Consider the following 18,577-nt stretch of genomic DNA (forward strand, 5'->3'; position numbering starts at 1 on the left):
AGTGAAAGGAGAGAAGAGAAGAGAGCATCACTTACTTACTTTATAGTCCCTCTACTCTAGTCCTCCACCTCGACTGCCAAAGCCCGAGACCGGCAGGAGCTACTTAGAAGTTGTCTTCCTGCACGTGTGGGGTTGACGCCAATAGGGGGAACTCTCCCGCGTAGTTGCCGTTGGCGTTGCCTGCATTGCATTGTTGATACAGAGAAATGGAATGGAACGCTGCCATCAGATGTTGGAGAAGCTGGGGATGCAAACGCCGATGATCCACCCCACCAACCAGTCGTCGGACATCGGATGCAAGCCCGAGACTAGTCCTTATATGGTATAGCTCAATATCTCTCCTCCCCCTCGTCCCCCTCGTCCCCCTCCACATCTCGTCCACACACCTCGGCTGGTGTTCACCCAAGGACCACGAGTCATGAGATATGCTGCATGCGGGGAATTCCCTGTTCTCCATTCAGCTGTTGAATCTGCACTGAACAAACCTCTCTTGCTAACATGCCGTTATGCGAGTTGGGTTCGCATTTCTCTCCCGAAATCCGAGCTCCCCAGACCCCAATCTCCCCGGATCAACCCCAGATGCAGCTAATGAACTCCGTCAGTCCCCTTCATCCGCTGTGTCGGGTTTCTACGTAAAGAGGACAAGGTCCATTTCATCTCTTCTTGCTTGTTGTTCTGATCGTATCCTCTACTATCCTCTACTCTGCTCTTTCCAAAGCAGCTATCTGTTGTAGTTCTTCATCCTGGCTTTGTAGCCTCTTCTTGGTCACGAAACCATCTTCTATCGACTACGGAAGCCCCTCGGATCTCAAAATGGATCCTTCCTCTTCCGATCAAAAGAACAATGTCGAAACCGTCGAGGATACTCCCAAGTATCAGGCCTTTGAGACTGAGAATCTTGCCAATAAGGATCGAGCTGCTGAACTCCTCCAGAATAGCCATGAGCGAATCTTCGTTTCCGAGGCGGACAACAAGCGAATCCTTCGAAAGATCGATTTAATGGTCCTCCCTATTATGCTTGGCGTTTATTTCCTACAACAACTCGACAAATCAACCCTCTCTTATGCAAGTGTGTTTGGTCTAGTCGCCGATGCCCAATTAAAAGGCCAAGACTACTCAGTAAGTCAAGTTTTATCCTTATCTTGTATCCATTTGAGGAACCGAGGACTTTGGGATCATGTCCGGGAGCTACTTGATCTATGAAGATCTGTTCCAAGTCTTCGGACAAGCTCTTCGTCTCCTGAATCTCTGTCAAAAGTGCTTACTGACTTATCTGAAGTGGCTTGGATCTATCGTCTACGTTGCTCAGTTAGTGATGCAACCTATCATTGCATACTTCTTGGTCAAACTTCCCACTGGCAAGTTTGCCGGTGTCATGGTCTTCTGCTGGGGTGTTGTCTTAAGCTGCATGTGTATTGCAAAAGACTTCAAAGGCCTTCTTGCTGCTCGGTTCTTCTTGGGCTGCTTCGAAGCTTCTGTTGGTAAGTGGGACATTGATAAATGATAAATGTTTGTCTTATGACTAATGACTTTTCCAGCCCCAACATTTGTTGCCATCACTCAGATGTGGTGGCGTCGAGGAGAGCAAACAAACAGAAACGCTTCTTGGTATGCTATGAACGGCGTTACGAACATGGTCAGTATTCTGGATGTCTGTCTTGGTTCTGTTCAATACTGACCCCTCAAAGGTCGGTAGTCTACTAGCATGGGCTTTGGGTCACATTCACTCTTCGGCTCTCCACTCTTATCAGGTACGCAAGCCTCACTTTTGGCTCCACTGTTGACGCTGACAATGCGTAGATTATCTTCCTAGCTTGTGGCCTTCTTACTGTGCTCTTCTCAGTCATCGTCTTGTAAGTTATGACAGCAATGACAGCCAAAATCATAACTAAGATAGACTACAGTTTTTTCCTTCCCGATTCTCCAGTCGATGCCAAGTTTCTCAATGATCACGATAAATTCCTTGCTGTCGAGCGTCTGCGAGCGAATCAGATGGGTGTCGTCTCAACTGTCTGGAAGTGGGAACACGTAACAGAAAGCTTGTTGGACGTGAAGACTTGGTGTTGGTTCGCTTTGATCTTCTCCATCTCGTGGGTGGCTCTATCTTCTATGTTGTACTTAACTAATAGTATATCAGTATTCCAAGTGGTGGTGTCACTACGTTTGGACCTCTCATTGTCAACTCCTTCGGATTTGACAGCTTCCATACTATCCTCCTCAACATCCCCTTCGGTGCCGTCCAGATCATCGCGACGATGGGTGGAGCTGCATTTGCAACGTGGACGAAGAAGAAAGGTCCTGCTTTGCTCCTTCTTTGCATTCCTCCGATTGTGGGAATTGTGATGCTCTTGTGCCTCCCTCATGACAAGGCAAACCGAGGACCGCTGCTTGTTGGTTACTACCTGGTATGCATTGAGATCACCACAACACAGCAGACATATCGCTGACTACCATCACAGATTTCATTCTACCCTGGAATCTGTAAGTTTCGAAGTGTAAATCATCTGGAGACCTTGAACTGACTAATAATAGCACCACTCATCTACTCCTGGTCATCTCAAAACACCGCTGGAGAGACGAAGAAGAAGACAACAACTGCCATGCTCTTCATTGGTCAGAGTGCTGGAAATGTACAAAGCCCTTTGTACTTTAGAAAATTTGACTAACCATTATAGATTATCGGTCCACATCTCTACACCACAGCCGAAGCTCCATTGTACAGACGAGGCTTGATTTCTAACTTGTGCCTGTTCATCATCTTGATCATCCTCATCATGTATATCACCTCACAACCTTTTGACAAGCATCTGCTAATCCTGATTTCACAGTTTCACCACACTCTGGCTAATGTTTCTCAACAAGAAGCATGCCAACAAGCGACAACAACTCGGAAAATCGGCAGTAGTGGTCGATCGCTCTATGATGAACGCTCAAGAACGCGCCGTCAGCGATGAAGTCGATGAAGGGACAGGTAGGGAAGGAGGAGAGAAAGCATTCGACGACGAGACGGATTTAAAGAACGAGGATTTCATATTCGTCTACTAGGTGGCCCTGGTCCAAATTCCATACAAAAAGTCATATTCTATCCATACACAGCAAAACACTGCACCTCGTCAAAAACATCAAAGGACTAGTCCACCAAACCAAGTCCTCCCAGCCCCCTTCTCCCCAAAAGTCCGCCCACTCCCAGACCTACTCCCATACCTAATCCCAAAGGTCTCTCATATACCAAACCATCTACCTGACCCTCCTTGTGCAGCAAGTACAATTCCGTTACGCTACAGCTCTTCAGGGGTATCCTTGTGCCATCTCTCATCTCAATGTAGACCTCAAAATCCCTTCCCATCCCAGCCCTCTGCTCAATGAAATCATATATATCCACCACTTGCCAGCCGAAAGGGATGATGATATCGGATGAAGTGTCACTGCGGAACAAATCACGGCGGTCTGGCGCCACCTTTACGCGGAAGGTTTCTAAACTGCAAGAGCATCTATCCGACAAGGGACAAGAGCAACTTCGACGCTCCCTTGAGTGACATCTGGAGTGGGCATGGCGATCTCTCGAACAAGAACGCTCTCGGGAGCGACAACGATGGCAGGAGCAAGAACGTTCTCTTGAGCAGGAATCTCGGTCGCGGCCGCGGGATCGACATCGATGTTTTGAGTTGAATGGTGAGGTCATGTGATGATTGTGGGAGTGTATGTCTCTTGGATAGCAACTAGTGGGGCAGTGGCCGTGACCATGTGTGGTGCATTGAGCCAGAGGCCAAGTCCGCGGCAGAAGTGCCTGGCGTGCGAGGGCGTTGCGATAGAAGGGGTCTGCGAGGGCTGGCAATGGGATGAGAGGATTCATGGTGTTCGTTGGTGATCGATTTGATGAATCAAGATGAGGACAAGAGGAGCGAGACTGTTTATATCGTTGCAATCCGAGGCTGCAATTTTGAACCGTAGAAAAAGGTTTTCATAGTTGAGCTAACACTCGGCGGATCTCGTATGATTGCAGGGTGAAAATTGCATGCGAGGAAGTTTCCATGACACAAAATATGCAGGTGGCCGCATTGTTCAATGTAACCAGCTCAAACGAATACGCCTGGTTGGATATCGGAGGATCATTTAAGGCTGACATTGTCTTATGTTTACGACGAGCAAAGCGACTCGATGAAAAAGTTTGCTCAGTCAGTCTGAAAGTTAACACGAGATTCTAAAATCACCTCGGTGAGCTGGAAATGGTAGTTGCCAACCCGAGTCTGACGCTTGGGCATACCGCAGCTAGGCGTTGATCCGAAGAACAACGTGGGCTGGCAGATTAGATATCTCTCTCTGTGCACTTTGAACACAGCTGTGCCACAGACTTCCAAAGCTTCGGATCTTGATCAAACATGGCCAGAGTTAAAGATACGACGATTGCCCAAGCTGTACGTGAACGAGGGAGTCTGGACTCATTGCTTGTTAATCACCCAGAGTCCGGCCCTCTTCTCCCTCTACCTGGGCACCAAACTCAACGCCAATAATGCAATGCAATATCTCAGATCTATCATCGGCCGCGTTGGTGTACAACACGGCGACAGCCTCACTTCCCGAACTCGGCTTCTTCAGAACCCATGATCGACAGTTGCAAGCGTTTCGAGGGCCCACGAGACACTGAATGGCTGCAGGCCCCGAACACAAGTTGCGAATACGCAGCTGGGCACTCGCCGAGATGCAAGGGGCTTCATATTGAAGTGAGCTGGACAGCGGTGTGCAGGACAACCATTCAGCATTGGCTGAAGAGGTAATGTACCTATCGATAGAGGAGGTTTTCAAGCAAGAAGATAATAATAGTACTGCCAGCACGCCAAAGGTGACAATGTATGTCTTTTGAGAGTAATTGCTGTGTTGGCTGTCCTAGGGAACACTGTTCGTTCCCCACTCTAGGAATCGCCAATAGCTCGGTGGAAGAGGTTGCATAGAAGCTGTGACTGTTGAGCATGGTGGTTGGCGTATGGAGATAATCTGCGCTTCGAGCTGCTCTTAACCAGTCAGCATAGTTCGAGGCTGAGAGTCCAAGCATTGCTCTTGCAGAAAGGAAGGGAATTGGCTCCTCATAGTTGCATTCGAGGAGATTTAGTGATCAACGAAGTGTACATGTACAGAGGACGAGTCTCAATAAGAATGCCCGATTTGTTCATGTGCATTTGATATAGAAAATAAGTCTCAAGACAGTCGCAAGGAAACGACATATAGCTTCTACTCACAGAGAAACATCAACTTCGTTGTTTGCATCTGCTATGCACAGTGTGAGGTACTTACCACAGACTAGGTGCTGGGAGCATGGCTCAAAGACAAATGAACATAACGGAAGAAAAGCTCGACCTGCTGGGACGTGCTAATTATGCATATGTAAAGTCTTTGAGCCATCAGGAGTTATATCCTCAGGTGTCCGTATTTCCAAGGGGTCGATTGTGGATTTTGACCGCGGTCCATTTTCTTCAATCTGTCCTCAGCCTCCGCCACCAAAAGTTTACTGGGATTGGCTAGCGCCGCAGCTAAAAAATCTCGCGCGGCGGGCACCATTTGCTCTTGCGCTTTCCGTCGTCTTCCTTTTCTGCCTGCGACGACGACGCAATCACGAACAACCCGAGCATTGATTGCTACATACAAGAATTCCCAACCTCCTCGTCTCTTCCGGTCGCATTCAATTACGACCCCTTCTCCCAGCTCAACCCATACGATAGCACGCCATCCCTCTTCTATTCACAATGGCAGCAATCAGCCCTCAAGTGTACGAGAAATCGCATTCCCCCATTTTCAGAGCTTGGCTGACTTTGATCGCACAGTACCAACTTGGTAATCATCCTCGTGATGATGCAAGTCTCCAAGAAGATTCCCATGGAGGACCCCAATGTCCTGATGGCCATCCGCGGATTATACGTTGTGTCTAATCTCATCATCATCTCCCTCTATGCCTATGTCCACTTGAAGATCAACAAGAAGAAGGGTATTCATACTGGCTTTCTCAAAATCTATTACCCAACAACTGACTCTATTCTGCAGACATGACCACCCTCAAGTATGTTGAGCAACCCCAGATCGGATCCACCGAAGAGCCGAAGCTCGTTACCACCACTGTCCACGCCTACGATGTCGCACAAATGAAGACTCTCTACAAGGCGCAATTGATGGGCGTTGGCATGATGTGTGTCATGCACCTCTACTTCAAGTACACCAACCCTTTGATCATTCAATCCATCATTCCTCTCAAGAGCGCACTCGAGGGGAACATGCTCAAGATCCACCTCTTCGGTCAACCCGCCTCTGGAGACCTCAAGCGTCCTTTCAAGGTCGCCCCGGGCTTGATGAGCAGTCTTCAAGGAGGTGCTGCTGCTCAATCTCAAGACAAGAAGTCGATCGCAGCGGCCGAGAAGGCAGGCCGTGGAGGCGTCAAGGACGAGTAGATCATTATTCACTAGGGTTCTTCTTGGAACATAGTTATAGGGATATGTATGTGTAGGGATAGGCGGTGGCATACTACGAACATAATGCAATGGGCGTTGTGAACCTTTAATGGCCTTTGTATATTGTCGCGTGACAAATTACCTCTTTGAATGCAACAAAACTTTCAAAGACAAGGAACCTGTGTGTTTTGTATGTTGGCGCGACTTATTGTGAATCCATGTGCCCAATCCAATACCAACATTCTGTTCTGCAGAACTTGTACCGCGTACCGTACCGCTAGCAATCGTGACTTCGCGTTTAAGTAAGCGCGTCATCAAGGCTGCTATTTGTGCTCAACCCCTCGCCACCATTTCAGCCTCGTCGCACCAACTTCCGTTCTCCATCAATAACATCCTTCGCCATGGACGGACCTGCTACGCCTCCTGCGAGGGCTGTTGTACCCCAGCAGGACTTCTCCCCTCCAACTCCAGAAGTCAAGCGCAGAATAGTAAGTCGCAAAGTCCCATACATTCACACCTACTGACACTCTATAGGAAGAGAATCGACTGAAAGCCAAAGCTCTACGAGTACGCTCGATCGCCGCACAAGAAGCAGCAGCGCGAACACCTTCCGGATTTCTTGCAGAAGATGTCTCTTCTTCAGGGCGGACACGAAGCCAAGCTGCCGTCTTAAGTACCAATGTTCCAGAATCGAGTCGCGATGCGCGAAATACATCTACGAAAGACGACGGCATCCAACCTGCGAGAAATTTCAAGAAATATGTTGATCATGATTTCAGCAAGATGACGGATACTAAAGGTGGATTCTTGAGCGTCGATGATGATCCTTTCAATAAGGCATTACATGCGCCGAAGGAGGGAGAGAAGCCTGCGCATATGACCCTGAAAGAGTGGGAGACACATCAAACTCTTAAGAGTCTGCGACAACGCAAAGAAGGTCTCTTCGAACCTGGTCTTGGCCTAGGAGCAAAGGAGAGGGGCAAGAAGTGTAGAGAGTGTGGGGGCTTGGAGATAGATTGGCTGTGGGAGGATACTTTCAAATGCGAGATCTGTCACAGATGCAAGGAGAAGTTCCCCGAGAAATACAGTCTCTTGACCAAGACGGAGGCAAAGGTCGACTACTTGTTGACTGATCGTAAGTGTTGCCTATCCCAGGGACAGACAATCACTAACCTGGTATTAGCCGAATTGAAAGACGTTGACCTCCTACCCCATCTCTCGAAAGCCAATCCTCACAAGTCCCACTGGCATGACATGATGTTGTTCTTACGCTATCAAGTCGAAGAATATGCATTCAAGACAAAGTGGGGCTCTGCTGAAGCCTTGGATGCTGAATTTGAGAAGAGGGAAGGAGACAAGAAGCGGAGAAAGGAGGCCTTGTTCAGGAACAAACTTCGTGAGCTGAAGAAGAAGACCAGGACAGATGCCTACAGGAGAAATGCTCGAGGTGGTGGTAAGGTTGGACAGTTTGGTGATCGGATAGGTAGCGGAAAGCACGAGCATGAGTGGGGTCAAACGGTAGAAAACGCAGATGGTATGACTGTTAAGACATGTGTCGGGTGCGGCATGGAGGTGGAGGAGTTAGAGTTGTGATTGTGATTGTCTATTGTGCATTGTTTGCCAATCTGGCTTGCGCATTTATGATCCAGACTGTGATCAGATGCAGCGATGATTTGGTTCAGGGGCTCGATGACCTGATATCGACCATGGACGAGACAAGTAGATAGTCTATCTCGCATGATCTCAAATAAACTCGGTCCCGAACAAAATATCTCCCTACTAAAATACTCAAACGAATTCTTTGTGAAAATATCCTTCTTGTGAAATGGCAGGAGATGTCTCTTCACGCCACAAAAGCAGCGTCGCAAAATGTCTTAAAGCGGCGGCCAATAACTAATGCCTGATGCCTGTGGCCAACAATTGTTCCCTCGCGTCCATCTTGTAAAGCTTCTGAACAACCTCCCGAGCAAACTCAAGCTCTGCCAACGCGATCCAGCAAGAGAAAACTGCTGCAAAGCACCGAAAACGATTGCTGAAGCTGCATCGCTCATCCACGATCCTTTTCATACCTCACGATCATCCGCGACATCATGAGCAATTGAGCGCGCCTGCCAACACGCTTAGGTGGTCCTAGACGCCGATTTGCGCCAGCAACGATAGATGCTCGCGTTCATCAAGAGCAGAGGTGCGAATAGAGAGTGTGTAGAGGTGGCAGCGCGCCAGGACATCTCCTTGCTCCGATTGTAAGGTCACGATGGCCTGGCCATCACAGTCTGGTATGGGCCTGGGCTCGAATGGGGGAGGAAATGGAGGTGGAGCAGAGGGCTCGCAGCAGCAAGTGAACCAACCGCAAGGCACCGAGTATACTCTGCAAGGTATGTATTCTCTCTTTGGCTGGTTTGTCTTTTCGAAAGGTACTAACGCCCTTGTAACAGGTGTTATGCGCTTTCTCCAGACCGAATGGCATAGACATGAACGGGACCGCAATGGCTGGGAGATTGAACGGCAGGAGATGAAAGGACGAATAGCGAGGCTAGAGGGCAGTACGAGAAAATCTGATACCAGCAACAAGAGCTTGAAGAAGTACATTACTATGCTGGAGGATGCTTTGAAGAAACGAGACGAGCAGGTCAAGGCTTTGAAAGCTGGGAACGACGTTCAATTGAAGGAGTCGATCAAAGAAGGCAAGGCAAAAGAGAGCTTGGCTGTGAAGAGAGATCGACGTAAATTACCTTCCAAATTGATTGTGTCTCCTGCTAATCAGAGTCTAGCTGTACAAGAGAAGCCTCACAATTCCTTTCTGGACACCGAAGACGGCGAGGGCGAGGAGAAACCAGAAGATGACCCAGATCGCTCGAGTCTGAAAGGATTTATGGACAAGACACAAGGTGAATTGACATATCTCATGGTCTCACCCTCGAATCCATTACCGCCCCGAGATGCTCCCGACGAGATCTTGCTGCAGCCTCCGTCCTTCGGCAACCCTACCCAACAAAGCCTGGAAGATATGTATCAGCAGCAAGCTCGGCAAAAGAACATGCGAGAATCGAGTCTCTCACGACCATCTCCATCACCAAATCATCATCCACCTCCAGTTCCTTCAGCCATAACCATTGTTGAGAGACTAAGCAGAGGCTCAGAACCCCCAGTCTCCCGGTCTCTCGCTGATCAGCAACCATTACCTACAGCTTCGGCACAGGAATGGTCTTCCACTTTCCAAGCTGCAGACCAGGTTCCAGAAGAACAAGTTACGAAGATCAATCATAGCTACGACGCATATGGACGAGAAATCAATGCTGAGGAGTCCGAACCAAAGCCCAAGACGGAAGCAGATGGATGGGACTTCAATGATGCAGCAGAATTTCCAGAGCCTGAAGTGAAGCCAACGCCGCAGAGACCAGACACCGACCTATTCCCCATCGCTCAAGAACCTCCAAAGTCTCCAAACCGTGGCCCAGGGTCTCATCGTAGAAAAGGTTCCATGTCGCGAAGAAAAAGTGCAGACCACGAGCTGTCTTTGAATCCAACACAAAAGATTGACGGTGGTAACTTTAAGGTCAGGTTTGGTTTGAGAGGCCACTTAGATGCTGTACGATCTGTGATTTTCACAGGGGGTGGAAGTCCTGGAGAACCTGAGTTATGCACAGCTGGAGATGATGGAACTATCAAACGATGGATTCTACCTGCTCGATACGAGAACACAGGAGGCATGCACACCAGCTCCAACGATCTTGATGTCCAGAGCTATTTCACGCACCGAGGACATGCTGGTGCAGTCATGTCACTTACATCATGGTCTCCATCACAAAACTTCTCAAGTGGTGGACGTGCTCAAGGCGACGGGTGGATCTTCTCAGGAGGACAGGATGCTACCGTCCGTGTTTGGGAACGTGGTAGGGTTGATCCAAAAGCAACACTTGATGGGCATACCGATGCCGTTTGGACTGTCTGTGTCCTTCCAGGAACTACCGGCACGGTCTTCGGGCAGAGCAACGCTTATGGAGGACCCGACCGAATCTTACTTGCATCTGGAGCTGCAGACGGGACCGTTAAAGTCTGGTCTGTCAGTGCGCCGCCGCAGTTGATGTCTCCACAAGGTGGTAGTGCACGGAGAGGAGGACGTGTCCGCGGCAATTCAATGTCATCCGGATCAGCCTTCCCCTCCTCACCACAACCAAGTGTCGCATCCAACTCTCCCTTCAGCCATACCCTCATTCACACCATCTCAAGAGCCAACAGCACTGCTTCACCTACTTGTATCACTCCTCTCTCAGCTTCTGGTGATGCATTTGTTGTTGCTTACTCAGATGCTGCTGTTCTTGTATACGATACTAGAACAGGCGAGGAAGTAGCTGCTATGGCAAGTTTGGAAACCTACAACAACACGGTTGGGACTGGTGTGAATGCCATTGTTGCTACAACTAATGGCCTTGATGGGTCATTGAGCTTCGATTCCGGCCGCGGTTTGGCAGAGGATGACAGTGTTGTCGGTGGTGCGACAGGAACCAGTGGTGGCGTTGAAGGCATCATAATTTCTGGTCACGAAGACCGCTACATTCGCTTTTATGATGCTAATAGTGGTAAGTGCTCATGGGAGGGTGCCGATAATTGTTACTCACTATCAATAGGTCAATGCACGTACAACATGCTCGCACACCCAGCCGCCATCTCTGCCCTTTCCTTGTCGCCAGATGGAAGAGAACTTGTCAGCGCAGGCCACGATGCCAGCTTGAGGTTTTGGAGTTTGGAGAAAAGAAGTTGCATTCAAGAGATCACCAGCCATAGGCTGATGAGAGGTGAAGGGGTGTGCTCTGTTACCTGGAGCAGAGATGGAAGATGGGTCGTCAGTGCAGGGGGAGATGGTGTTGTGAAAGTTTTCGCCCGATGAATAATCTTGTCTGGCGCCCGGGAGGAATTGCTGTGGAGGATATCTGTTGCGATAAGATCGGATACGAATCGAATACCCACCCGTCTCTGTTGTATTTCGGAAAACATATCGGCATGGCATGGGGAGTTGCATCGAGTTGCTGAGCTCCGAACCAGAATTGCAATATGGACACGAAGCTGAGATGAGACGAGATGAGACACCTTGTAGTTTAGATCATACCATAGCGCACCTTTTCATTGATGGGAAGGAAGATAATTGTACAAAATGGATACCATGCCAGCCAGTACTCAAGCCAAAGTCAAAGTACTCATGCCAGTCTATCAAGAACGAGAACAGAACAGTGGACGAGAAGATGCTTTCCACGTGATGATCGTCCACTCAACTTCCCCACATCTCCACGTCCCGCACCCCGCTTCTAGGTGGATTTTTTTAGCTTGTCAGAAGATCCGAACAGCTGGGAAATGGCCTCATGTTCCTTCCTGTCGGTTGTACTTGAATGTTGTACATCTCTGACGGATGTCCTTGAGATGTATCAACCATGGAGACCTTTCCTTCAACAGATCCGAGTCCTGCCCAAAAGAAACGACGGATCCCGGTCCGTCTTCACCCGTACCTAACAAGACAAAGGAAGATCATCAGCTGACTCATTAAACCGATAGAAAGCCTGTGCAGCGTGTCGAAACTCGAAGGTCTGTTTCAATGCCGAACTTTGATAGGCGTCCTCATACTGATAAGCAGTACCGCAGTTGAGGTGTGACGGCGGGAAACCATGCACCAGATGCAGGAACGCGAAGGTGTGGTGCGATTACATTCAGCCAACCCCAGACCCTGTTCAAGAGTACGTCGGATTGTTGTACTGGCGCCGAGGAATACATATTTCTTATTGACTTTTCTCGAATAGGAAATTGGCTCAGATCGAAGCACAAATGGAGGCGTTGCGGAGCCGGGTGCCGGATATGCCCACTGCCATGGCACTTTTAGATCTACAGCGTCGACAAGAGCAGGTTCGAGATGCTGCACAGTCGTCACCAGCATATGGACAACCATTCCAGGCGGTGGCCAGTCCAGTTTCTATGAGCGAAAGTCATACTTCGAATCCAAGGCAGCTGCAGTACATGGATCAGGGGATTCCAAGTCCACGATTGTATGAATCTTCGACGTTGAAGAGGAAACGTGGAGACTTTGAATTGAATGCTGGAATGGAACCTGATATTATCAGTAAAGGTTTGATCAGCTATGATGATGCTGTTCTGTATTTCACTACTTTTTTCCAGGGTTGTGTAAGTGTTCGAAGTGGAGTGATGAATTGGAACCTCGAAAGCCAAAGTTCGCTGACAAGGTGCAGGACAAATATGTACCGATCTTTGACCCTCGATACGATACTTTCAACAGCGTAAGAGAGAGGAGCTCATTGCTATTTGATGTCATATGTGCCGTTGGATGTCGAGCTGAACAAGGTAGGCAAAGAGGATATTTTCCTCAAACAACAAGTCTAAGTTTTCTGCAGGACCTGGATCGGAGCAATACCAATTGCTCAGCAACGCAACAAAAGGCCCTCTTTGTGACGTGATTCTTGGTGCAGTTCCAAAGTCGATCGAAACAGTTCAAGCTCTGGTCGTCCATGCTTCATATTCGGAAAAAGGTTGGCTGCTGACAAGTATGGCTGTGCGCATGGCTCTGGATCTCGATCTGCCTACTTCTTACACCAAGCTGTCTGACTTGGTACTTCAAGGGGAGGATCATGACAGAGAAGACGAGTCCAGATTGATGAGGGAGACGAGAGTGTGGTTTGGAACCTTCGTATTAGAACATATGTCAGTAAAATGCACACATATGCAGCTGAATTCTCATGAGACGCAGACTTAGCATCGACTGTGGCAAACGGCCTGGCATCAAAGCCATCGATGGGATGAGGAGATGCAGAGTCCTGTTCAATCACCCCAGTAGAACGGCACTCGATCTCAGACTATTGGCACAAGTGGAGGTAAGAATGATGTAAGTGCACAGTGATACATAACTGACTCGAGACAAGTTGAATTCCATCAGAGGTATGGCGCCCTCCAAATTTATTAAATGTCTGTTAACAATGGCATTTAGCACTTGCACATGAGCGGTTGTCGCCCACGATGAGTGACGAGGAGATGAATGAAATAGTTCAAGAAACAAGGATTGATCTCAGTGTTTGGATTAGGTGGGTGCATTGAATTCCTACTCTTAAGATAGAGCTAACTTCCTAGTGACTGGTCGAACTTGATCGGTATGCTTTCACAGTTTCCCTGCCCTTTTGATTTGAATTGACAGGTGCTTCAACAGTATCCAACGTGCCAACCGAGGAAGAACGAGCCAGTCTGGTCGTCAACTTGAAAATCCAGAGAGAATGGTCTGAGATGACTATGCTATGCAAAGGACTTCAGGGAATGGGTATCAATAACGTGGCGTAAGAAACAACAGCTTGATGAGTAATTATCAAAACGGCTAAAATTTCCACAGAATTATGTCAGATTCTCAGCGAAACCTCATTCAACTAGCAAAGTCTAGTGCCCAACGGCATTTGTCGACGATAATTTCGAACCCAAAATTATACTTAGGAACGTTTCGGTATGGAATGGACTTTGTATGGGGTAAGTCGACTTTGGGGCTGTGATTGTGGTCAAGAGCTAATAGGGAGTACAACAGCCAAATGTGCATTTTCTGTGCTTCTTCTCCTCAAATTGGCCCGCCTTCTTCCAAATTCCACGAATATGTCCTCCCTGGTATCAGACGCCAAGATTCTCTTGTCACACCTCTCAAAGGTTCGTGGATCCAGCAACATATATTATCGAATATTGTGTCTCTCCGTCGAAAAATGTGAGAAGGCTCTTGGTGGAAATGGAGCATCGCAGAGTCCTGAAGGGGAGAATGCTATGGATGCCGAACTCGACTTTCAAACGTATGTTCCACGGGAGTTCATCTTGGAGTGGAATTTCCCTGGGCTATCCTTCTGCTGGATACCTTTCGACTTCCAGGACCTCTTCTTGGATCTCGGTAATGGCTTCGAATCGTAGTCTTGCTTTGGTGAAATAGTGGTATATAGTCCGTGTCTCTCTGGGTCGTAATCCTCTATACAAAGATCTCGCGCAAAAGATTCGCGGATCTGCGGATCTAAATCGACCATGCAGCATAACTGCTTTCGATTGTAACACTTTCAAAACCCCTCTTCTCGATCTTCAGGCTCCCTGAGATCTCCATATAGAACCTCGCAGACTCCTCCTAGAGGGACATCCATCACCGCATCTGTTCCTTGGCTCCAAATTGCCTTCCAGTCTTTGATGGTCTTCTCCGCTCTATCGCCCCTATCCCATCGATCACTTCGGTCTCTCTTCTCCTTTGTCTTCTCCTTGATTCCAACATGACTGCCGCCCAATCTTCCTTTCCCATCGATCGTAACTACATTTGCTGCGTCGTCGATTATGGTCTCGATACTGCTCAACGGCAGCGTCAAATATCCTGTATTGTAACTAGCCAACGCAACGTAGATATAAACCAGCAGCATTACCAAGAACGAGGGAAGTGCCAGCGACCACCAGCGATTCGGATAGTAGTATATGCCAAGTGCGTGTAGGAATGGTGAAGGTAGATATGACCAGAGCAGGTACATCAAGAATGTGAGCGAGGAGAAGAGGTATAACACAAAGCCATAGTATTCGTAGGTGGGGACTTTCGGTGAAGCTCGAGGAACAGGTTCGAGCTCATCGGCAGAGCTATCTGGTGTTGTCGGTCTCGAGGGGCGGAGAAGAGAAGTCAGGGAAGGTGATGGAGGGAGCGGAGTAGGAGGTCGACCATAGAATGGAGGTGCGAAGAAGTTGTGCTGCAGAGGTGGTGGTGATGGAGATGAGCTCGAAGAAGACTCTCCACGGAAATGGGATTGGAAGACAGCATCGTCGTCGTCTGATGAGGATCCCATCGTGCCAATTTGATTTGAAGATCTCGTTGTTCTTGTCAGTGCAAATCTCAATGGAGGGGGGAAGTCGTCCTTACCTTGGTAATTGCAAAGGTTGACGCGCTCATGGAAGTACACGGCAGAATAGTTGCAACAATAGAAGGCGGTGAGCTTACTGTAGCGGTCCCAAATGACCTTCAGCCTCAAGCCTGGAATTCTTTTGTTCTCATCAACCTCCTCATGTTTTCCTGCAATCTGAACAAAAGCAAGCGCTAACCATATTGTCTTCACGCTTCAATGATATTCAGTTTTGGGAACTTGTGCAATTTTCTGACTGCAGCGAATGATGCTTCGATCGACTGACCCAGCGCGCATGCCCTTCGTTCGTCGTGCTCCACGTTCTGTTGCCATTTCTACTTTGTTGATGGAATTCACTACTTATATTGCGAACTCGCTATGCTCTATATCGTTTGCTGATTATTCTATGCCTGTGTTTCTTTTCTGTTCTTGCAGACGGTTCTATCCCTCGTAAATACTTCGTCGAAAACAAGACCCAGCCTATTCAAAGCTTCCTCACTGATATTGTAGTGGAGGACGAGACGTTTCCCGCTGAGCTTGACTCCATGCTTCTGTCCAATATGATTGAATTCTGCGCTACCGATCCCAACATGTTTCAGATCAATCCATACAATGTTAGTTTCTGTTCTCGTACTCAACCTACCACCTCTCCGAACCCACATACGAGCAACCTCTTTAGTCAATGAGTGAACCTCTCTGAGCCTTTCTCCTGATCTCTTTCCATTGATTACCGATCCAAATGTCTCGTCAACAGCCGAACTTGCAGCCGCGCTCAACACTCCTGCTTGTCTCATCCCACCACCCAATGACTTTCGAACCCTCCTGGCTCTTGCAATAAATTCGGCATTGCCAAGGATCATCGCACCCATGGGAGCCCCCAAACCTTTGCTGAAGTCAATCGAAATGCTGTCAAAACAAGTGGAAAACTCCTTCAAGCTTCCTGCACCCGCAGCCACAGCCTCCCAAAGCCTGGCGCCATCCAGGTGAAGCTTCAATCTATTGTTTCGAGACCAGTTGGAGATTCTTCTCAGCTCTGATAACGGATGAACGAGTCCTGCGATGGTATTTTCAAGACTTACAACTGCAGTCGGGCAAAGGTGTACATCGTCACTGATGACGGCGTGCTTTTGAATATCTTCCAACGTCAAAAATTCTCCATTGCTTGGGCTGAGTGCTTGAGTCATGGCACCACAGATACTTGCAATGCCACCAGCTTCCCAAGTTACGATATGCGAACGAAAATCGCACAGCACTGCATGGGGAGGTTGCGTCAGATGCGTCCTCAAGGCTAAAATGTTCGCCATGGTCCCTGATAGTACGAATGCCCCTGCTCCGTGGCCAGTCAGGTGTGCCATACGTTGTTCAAACGAAGATGTCGTCTTATCCTCACGGTATACATCGTCTTGTAGAGTGGTCTCCAAAATTGCTCGAAGCATAGGAAGTGTCGGTCGAGTCACGACATCGCCTATTGGAAGAGATCAGCCAGCACTCTCACTTTGAACGCCAATTTCACTCGAGCATTCTGATTAGTCCTGATAGATTTTTGGAGTGACACTTTCTGGCTGGAGCTACGTACTCCTGAAGTCGAACTGCGCAGTCCCTGGCTCACTCCATTCTGTGCCTGCAGCAGCTATGAAAGCGTCAGCACTCTCGGCTAGATCGTCCTTGTCTTCGATTTTGCTGTATGGTGCTATGGCAGCGACAGCACTCTGCCACCTGCGGCATTGGCAATGGTGAATTTGACGGTTGATCCCGAGTAGAGGTGGCCGTGAATAACCTCGATATCGGTGCGCTATCCTTCGTTGGAAAAAGGATTGGATTGACATCTTGCTATCCTGCACTTGATTTCGAGCCGCCAAGAGTGTGACGGAGTTTCTCTTATGGAGATGCACCAGCTTCTTTGGTCGCCTTGGTCCCGGTTGAACCGAGACTTCGGATCTCTACACGGGTATGCTCAGTCGAAAAAGTCGGAGTTCGAAAGATGTTTCATGGAGGCATGCATTGAATTGACATTCGCGGATTCGACTCGCTGGGGCCGATTGAGACCAGAAGTAAGCAACACTCAGGTACAGAAGTTTTTTTTTCGATTCAAATTGCTCCATAGGAACCAATCTCGAGAACTATTACTCCATTTGAGCGCGGCATGGCGCGGTCAATACGTTTAAACCAATTGGAATCCTATCGGATTCAACTTTCCAGTTACAGCCATGTCCGCAACTTCATTCACAGCATTCAGTGACTGCAGATGTTGGAAATCACAGGGGGGACGTTGGCGTCGTTACATGGTACTCCATAGCTCGCCTGGGCGCTTACCTGCACAGAAGGTGAATTGAACTACCGCTGCGCCGGTGAGCCGCATGATTGGTACCGTGGATGCGAACTGCATCAACAACGACCCTTCCTCGGTCCAGACTTGTGCATCTGACCACCCTCTTACCACAGCGTTTCTGTTGGACGGGCTTTACGGCATATTCTGCCCTTTTCGCAATTTTCAGATTATCTTCCTCTCAAGTGAATAGGCTAGGATCTTAACGCCCCTAATTGATTTATTCCTAGTTTGCTGCCATCACAAATTCCGAGGGAGGCATTCTTGTCTGTCCCCTGGCCGTTATGTACAGTTACCTGGCTGCAGTGATTCATCAGCTTCTCTCGCCTCTTTTGTTGTACTAGTTCCAAAGCTCCGTGGAGCTCGGCCCCCGTCAGATATATGATGAATTTGTTACTAGGTATGTTCCTTGCATGGATGATGAGGCATGTCATGTTTGCCTGGCGACTTATGGTTGCAAGGTCTTGCCATTTTCCGAGCCACTGAGGACCTTTCCCCCTCTCTTAGCTCCTCATACTCAACCGTTCTCAGCGAATTGCCTCGCTCAAAAGACCTTACGTGAAGTTTCATAGTGGCACAGTGCGCTGGAGAGCATGGCACGTAGCTTCCACACTTGGCAGTTCAACACTGAGAAAAGCCATTTGCTGAACCATCATCGTATCGCAGCAGACAAGTGGGGTCACAAAACCACGTGAAGTGGGAGCATGGGCATCGGACGATATCTCAGTCAGTGATAGATTCGTAAGGCGGTCCTTCTGGATCAATAGTGGATTTCGATCGGCACGCTTGGTGTCGAGCGATATGTGATGAAATTCATCTGCTCCAATTATCTTGTATTCATGCTCATAACTCAAATATCATTCTTCTTATAGGCTTGTTGTGACGATATGAAGTGAGGCTGAAAAGCATGACCAGCCTTGCCCTACTTTTAG

At 48.5% G+C, this 18,577-nt stretch overlaps 8 protein-coding genes across 8 annotated transcripts; 5 read left to right on the top strand and 3 right to left on the bottom strand.

The window, feature by feature from the left end:
• The first annotated feature begins 385 nt into the window (after window positions 1-385).
• On the top strand, window positions 386-3,069 carry LY89DRAFT_788368 (allantoate permease). The gene is made up of 11 exons (XM_018223162.1): window positions 386-1,119; window positions 1,280-1,481; window positions 1,539-1,636; window positions 1,689-1,751; window positions 1,801-1,853; window positions 1,905-2,090; window positions 2,138-2,405; window positions 2,460-2,481; window positions 2,533-2,630; window positions 2,676-2,776; window positions 2,829-3,069. Exons 1-11 carry the CDS (start codon window positions 814-816, stop codon window positions 3,043-3,045), a joined length of 1,614 nt encoding a protein of 537 aa, XP_018063287.1. The 5' UTR covers window positions 386-813; the 3' UTR covers window positions 3,046-3,069.
• On the bottom strand, window positions 2,925-4,317 carry LY89DRAFT_314986 (uncharacterized protein). Its single transcript, XM_018206666.1, has one exon. The coding sequence runs from the start codon at window positions 3,851-3,853 to the stop codon at window positions 3,131-3,133; it is 723 nt and encodes a 240-aa protein (XP_018063288.1). The 5' UTR covers window positions 3,854-4,317; the 3' UTR covers window positions 2,925-3,130.
• A 1,516-nt stretch (window positions 4,318-5,833) lies between these two features.
• LY89DRAFT_690506 (putative inorganic phosphate transport protein PHO88) lies at window positions 5,834-6,616 on the top strand. The gene is made up of 2 exons (XM_018216109.1): window positions 5,834-5,977; window positions 6,034-6,616. Exons 1-2 carry the CDS (start codon window positions 5,845-5,847, stop codon window positions 6,432-6,434), a joined length of 534 nt encoding a protein of 177 aa, XP_018063289.1. The 5' UTR covers window positions 5,834-5,844; the 3' UTR covers window positions 6,435-6,616.
• A 234-nt stretch (window positions 6,617-6,850) lies between these two features.
• LY89DRAFT_540787 (DNA repair protein) lies at window positions 6,851-8,027 on the top strand (the record flags this gene model as incomplete). Its single annotated transcript, XM_018208168.2, has 3 exons — window positions 6,851-6,922; window positions 6,969-7,569; window positions 7,618-8,027. Coding segments are annotated over 3 exons (1,083 nt in total), but the record flags the coding sequence as incomplete, so codon positions are not given.
• A 361-nt stretch (window positions 8,028-8,388) lies between these two features.
• LY89DRAFT_690508 (WD40 repeat-like protein) lies at window positions 8,389-11,634 on the top strand. The gene is made up of 4 exons (XM_018216110.1): window positions 8,389-8,809; window positions 8,870-9,157; window positions 9,206-11,014; window positions 11,063-11,634. The coding sequence occupies exons 1-4, from the start codon at window positions 8,689-8,691 to the stop codon at window positions 11,320-11,322; spliced, it is 2,478 nt and encodes an 825-aa protein (XP_018063291.1). The 5' UTR covers window positions 8,389-8,688; the 3' UTR covers window positions 11,323-11,634.
• Window positions 11,635-11,764: 130 nt separating this feature from the next.
• On the top strand, window positions 11,765-14,562 carry LY89DRAFT_690509 (uncharacterized protein). The gene is made up of 13 exons (XM_018216111.1): window positions 11,765-11,917; window positions 11,982-12,011; window positions 12,069-12,160; window positions 12,224-12,602; window positions 12,668-12,779; window positions 12,830-13,136; window positions 13,183-13,306; window positions 13,355-13,370; window positions 13,420-13,513; window positions 13,560-13,579; window positions 13,636-13,759; window positions 13,813-13,943; window positions 13,999-14,562. The coding sequence occupies exons 1-13, from the start codon at window positions 11,861-11,863 to the stop codon at window positions 14,364-14,366; spliced, it is 1,854 nt and encodes a 617-aa protein (XP_018063292.1). The 5' UTR covers window positions 11,765-11,860; the 3' UTR covers window positions 14,367-14,562.
• Window positions 14,563-14,737: 175 nt separating this feature from the next.
• On the bottom strand, window positions 14,738-15,022 carry LY89DRAFT_562313 (PIG-P protein; the record flags this gene model as incomplete). Its single annotated transcript, XM_018208473.1, has 1 exon — window positions 14,738-15,022. A coding segment is annotated over one exon (285 nt), but the record flags the coding sequence as incomplete, so codon positions are not given.
• A 701-nt stretch (window positions 15,023-15,723) lies between these two features.
• LY89DRAFT_701499 (l-allo-threonine aldolase) lies at window positions 15,724-17,678 on the bottom strand (the record flags this gene model as incomplete). The annotated part of the gene is made up of 3 exons (XM_018217201.1): window positions 15,724-16,784; window positions 16,896-16,949; window positions 17,633-17,678. The coding sequence occupies 3 exons, from the start codon at window positions 17,676-17,678 to the stop codon at window positions 15,724-15,726; spliced, it is 1,161 nt and encodes a 386-aa protein (XP_018063294.1).
• Between the last annotated feature and the right edge of the window lie 899 nt (window positions 17,679-18,577).

Source organism: Mollisia scopiformis (genome assembly GCF_001500285.1).
Source record: "Mollisia scopiformis unplaced genomic scaffold LY89scaffold_30, whole genome shotgun sequence".
Classification (NCBI taxonomy): domain Eukaryota; kingdom Fungi; phylum Ascomycota; class Leotiomycetes; order Helotiales; family Mollisiaceae; genus Mollisia; species Mollisia scopiformis.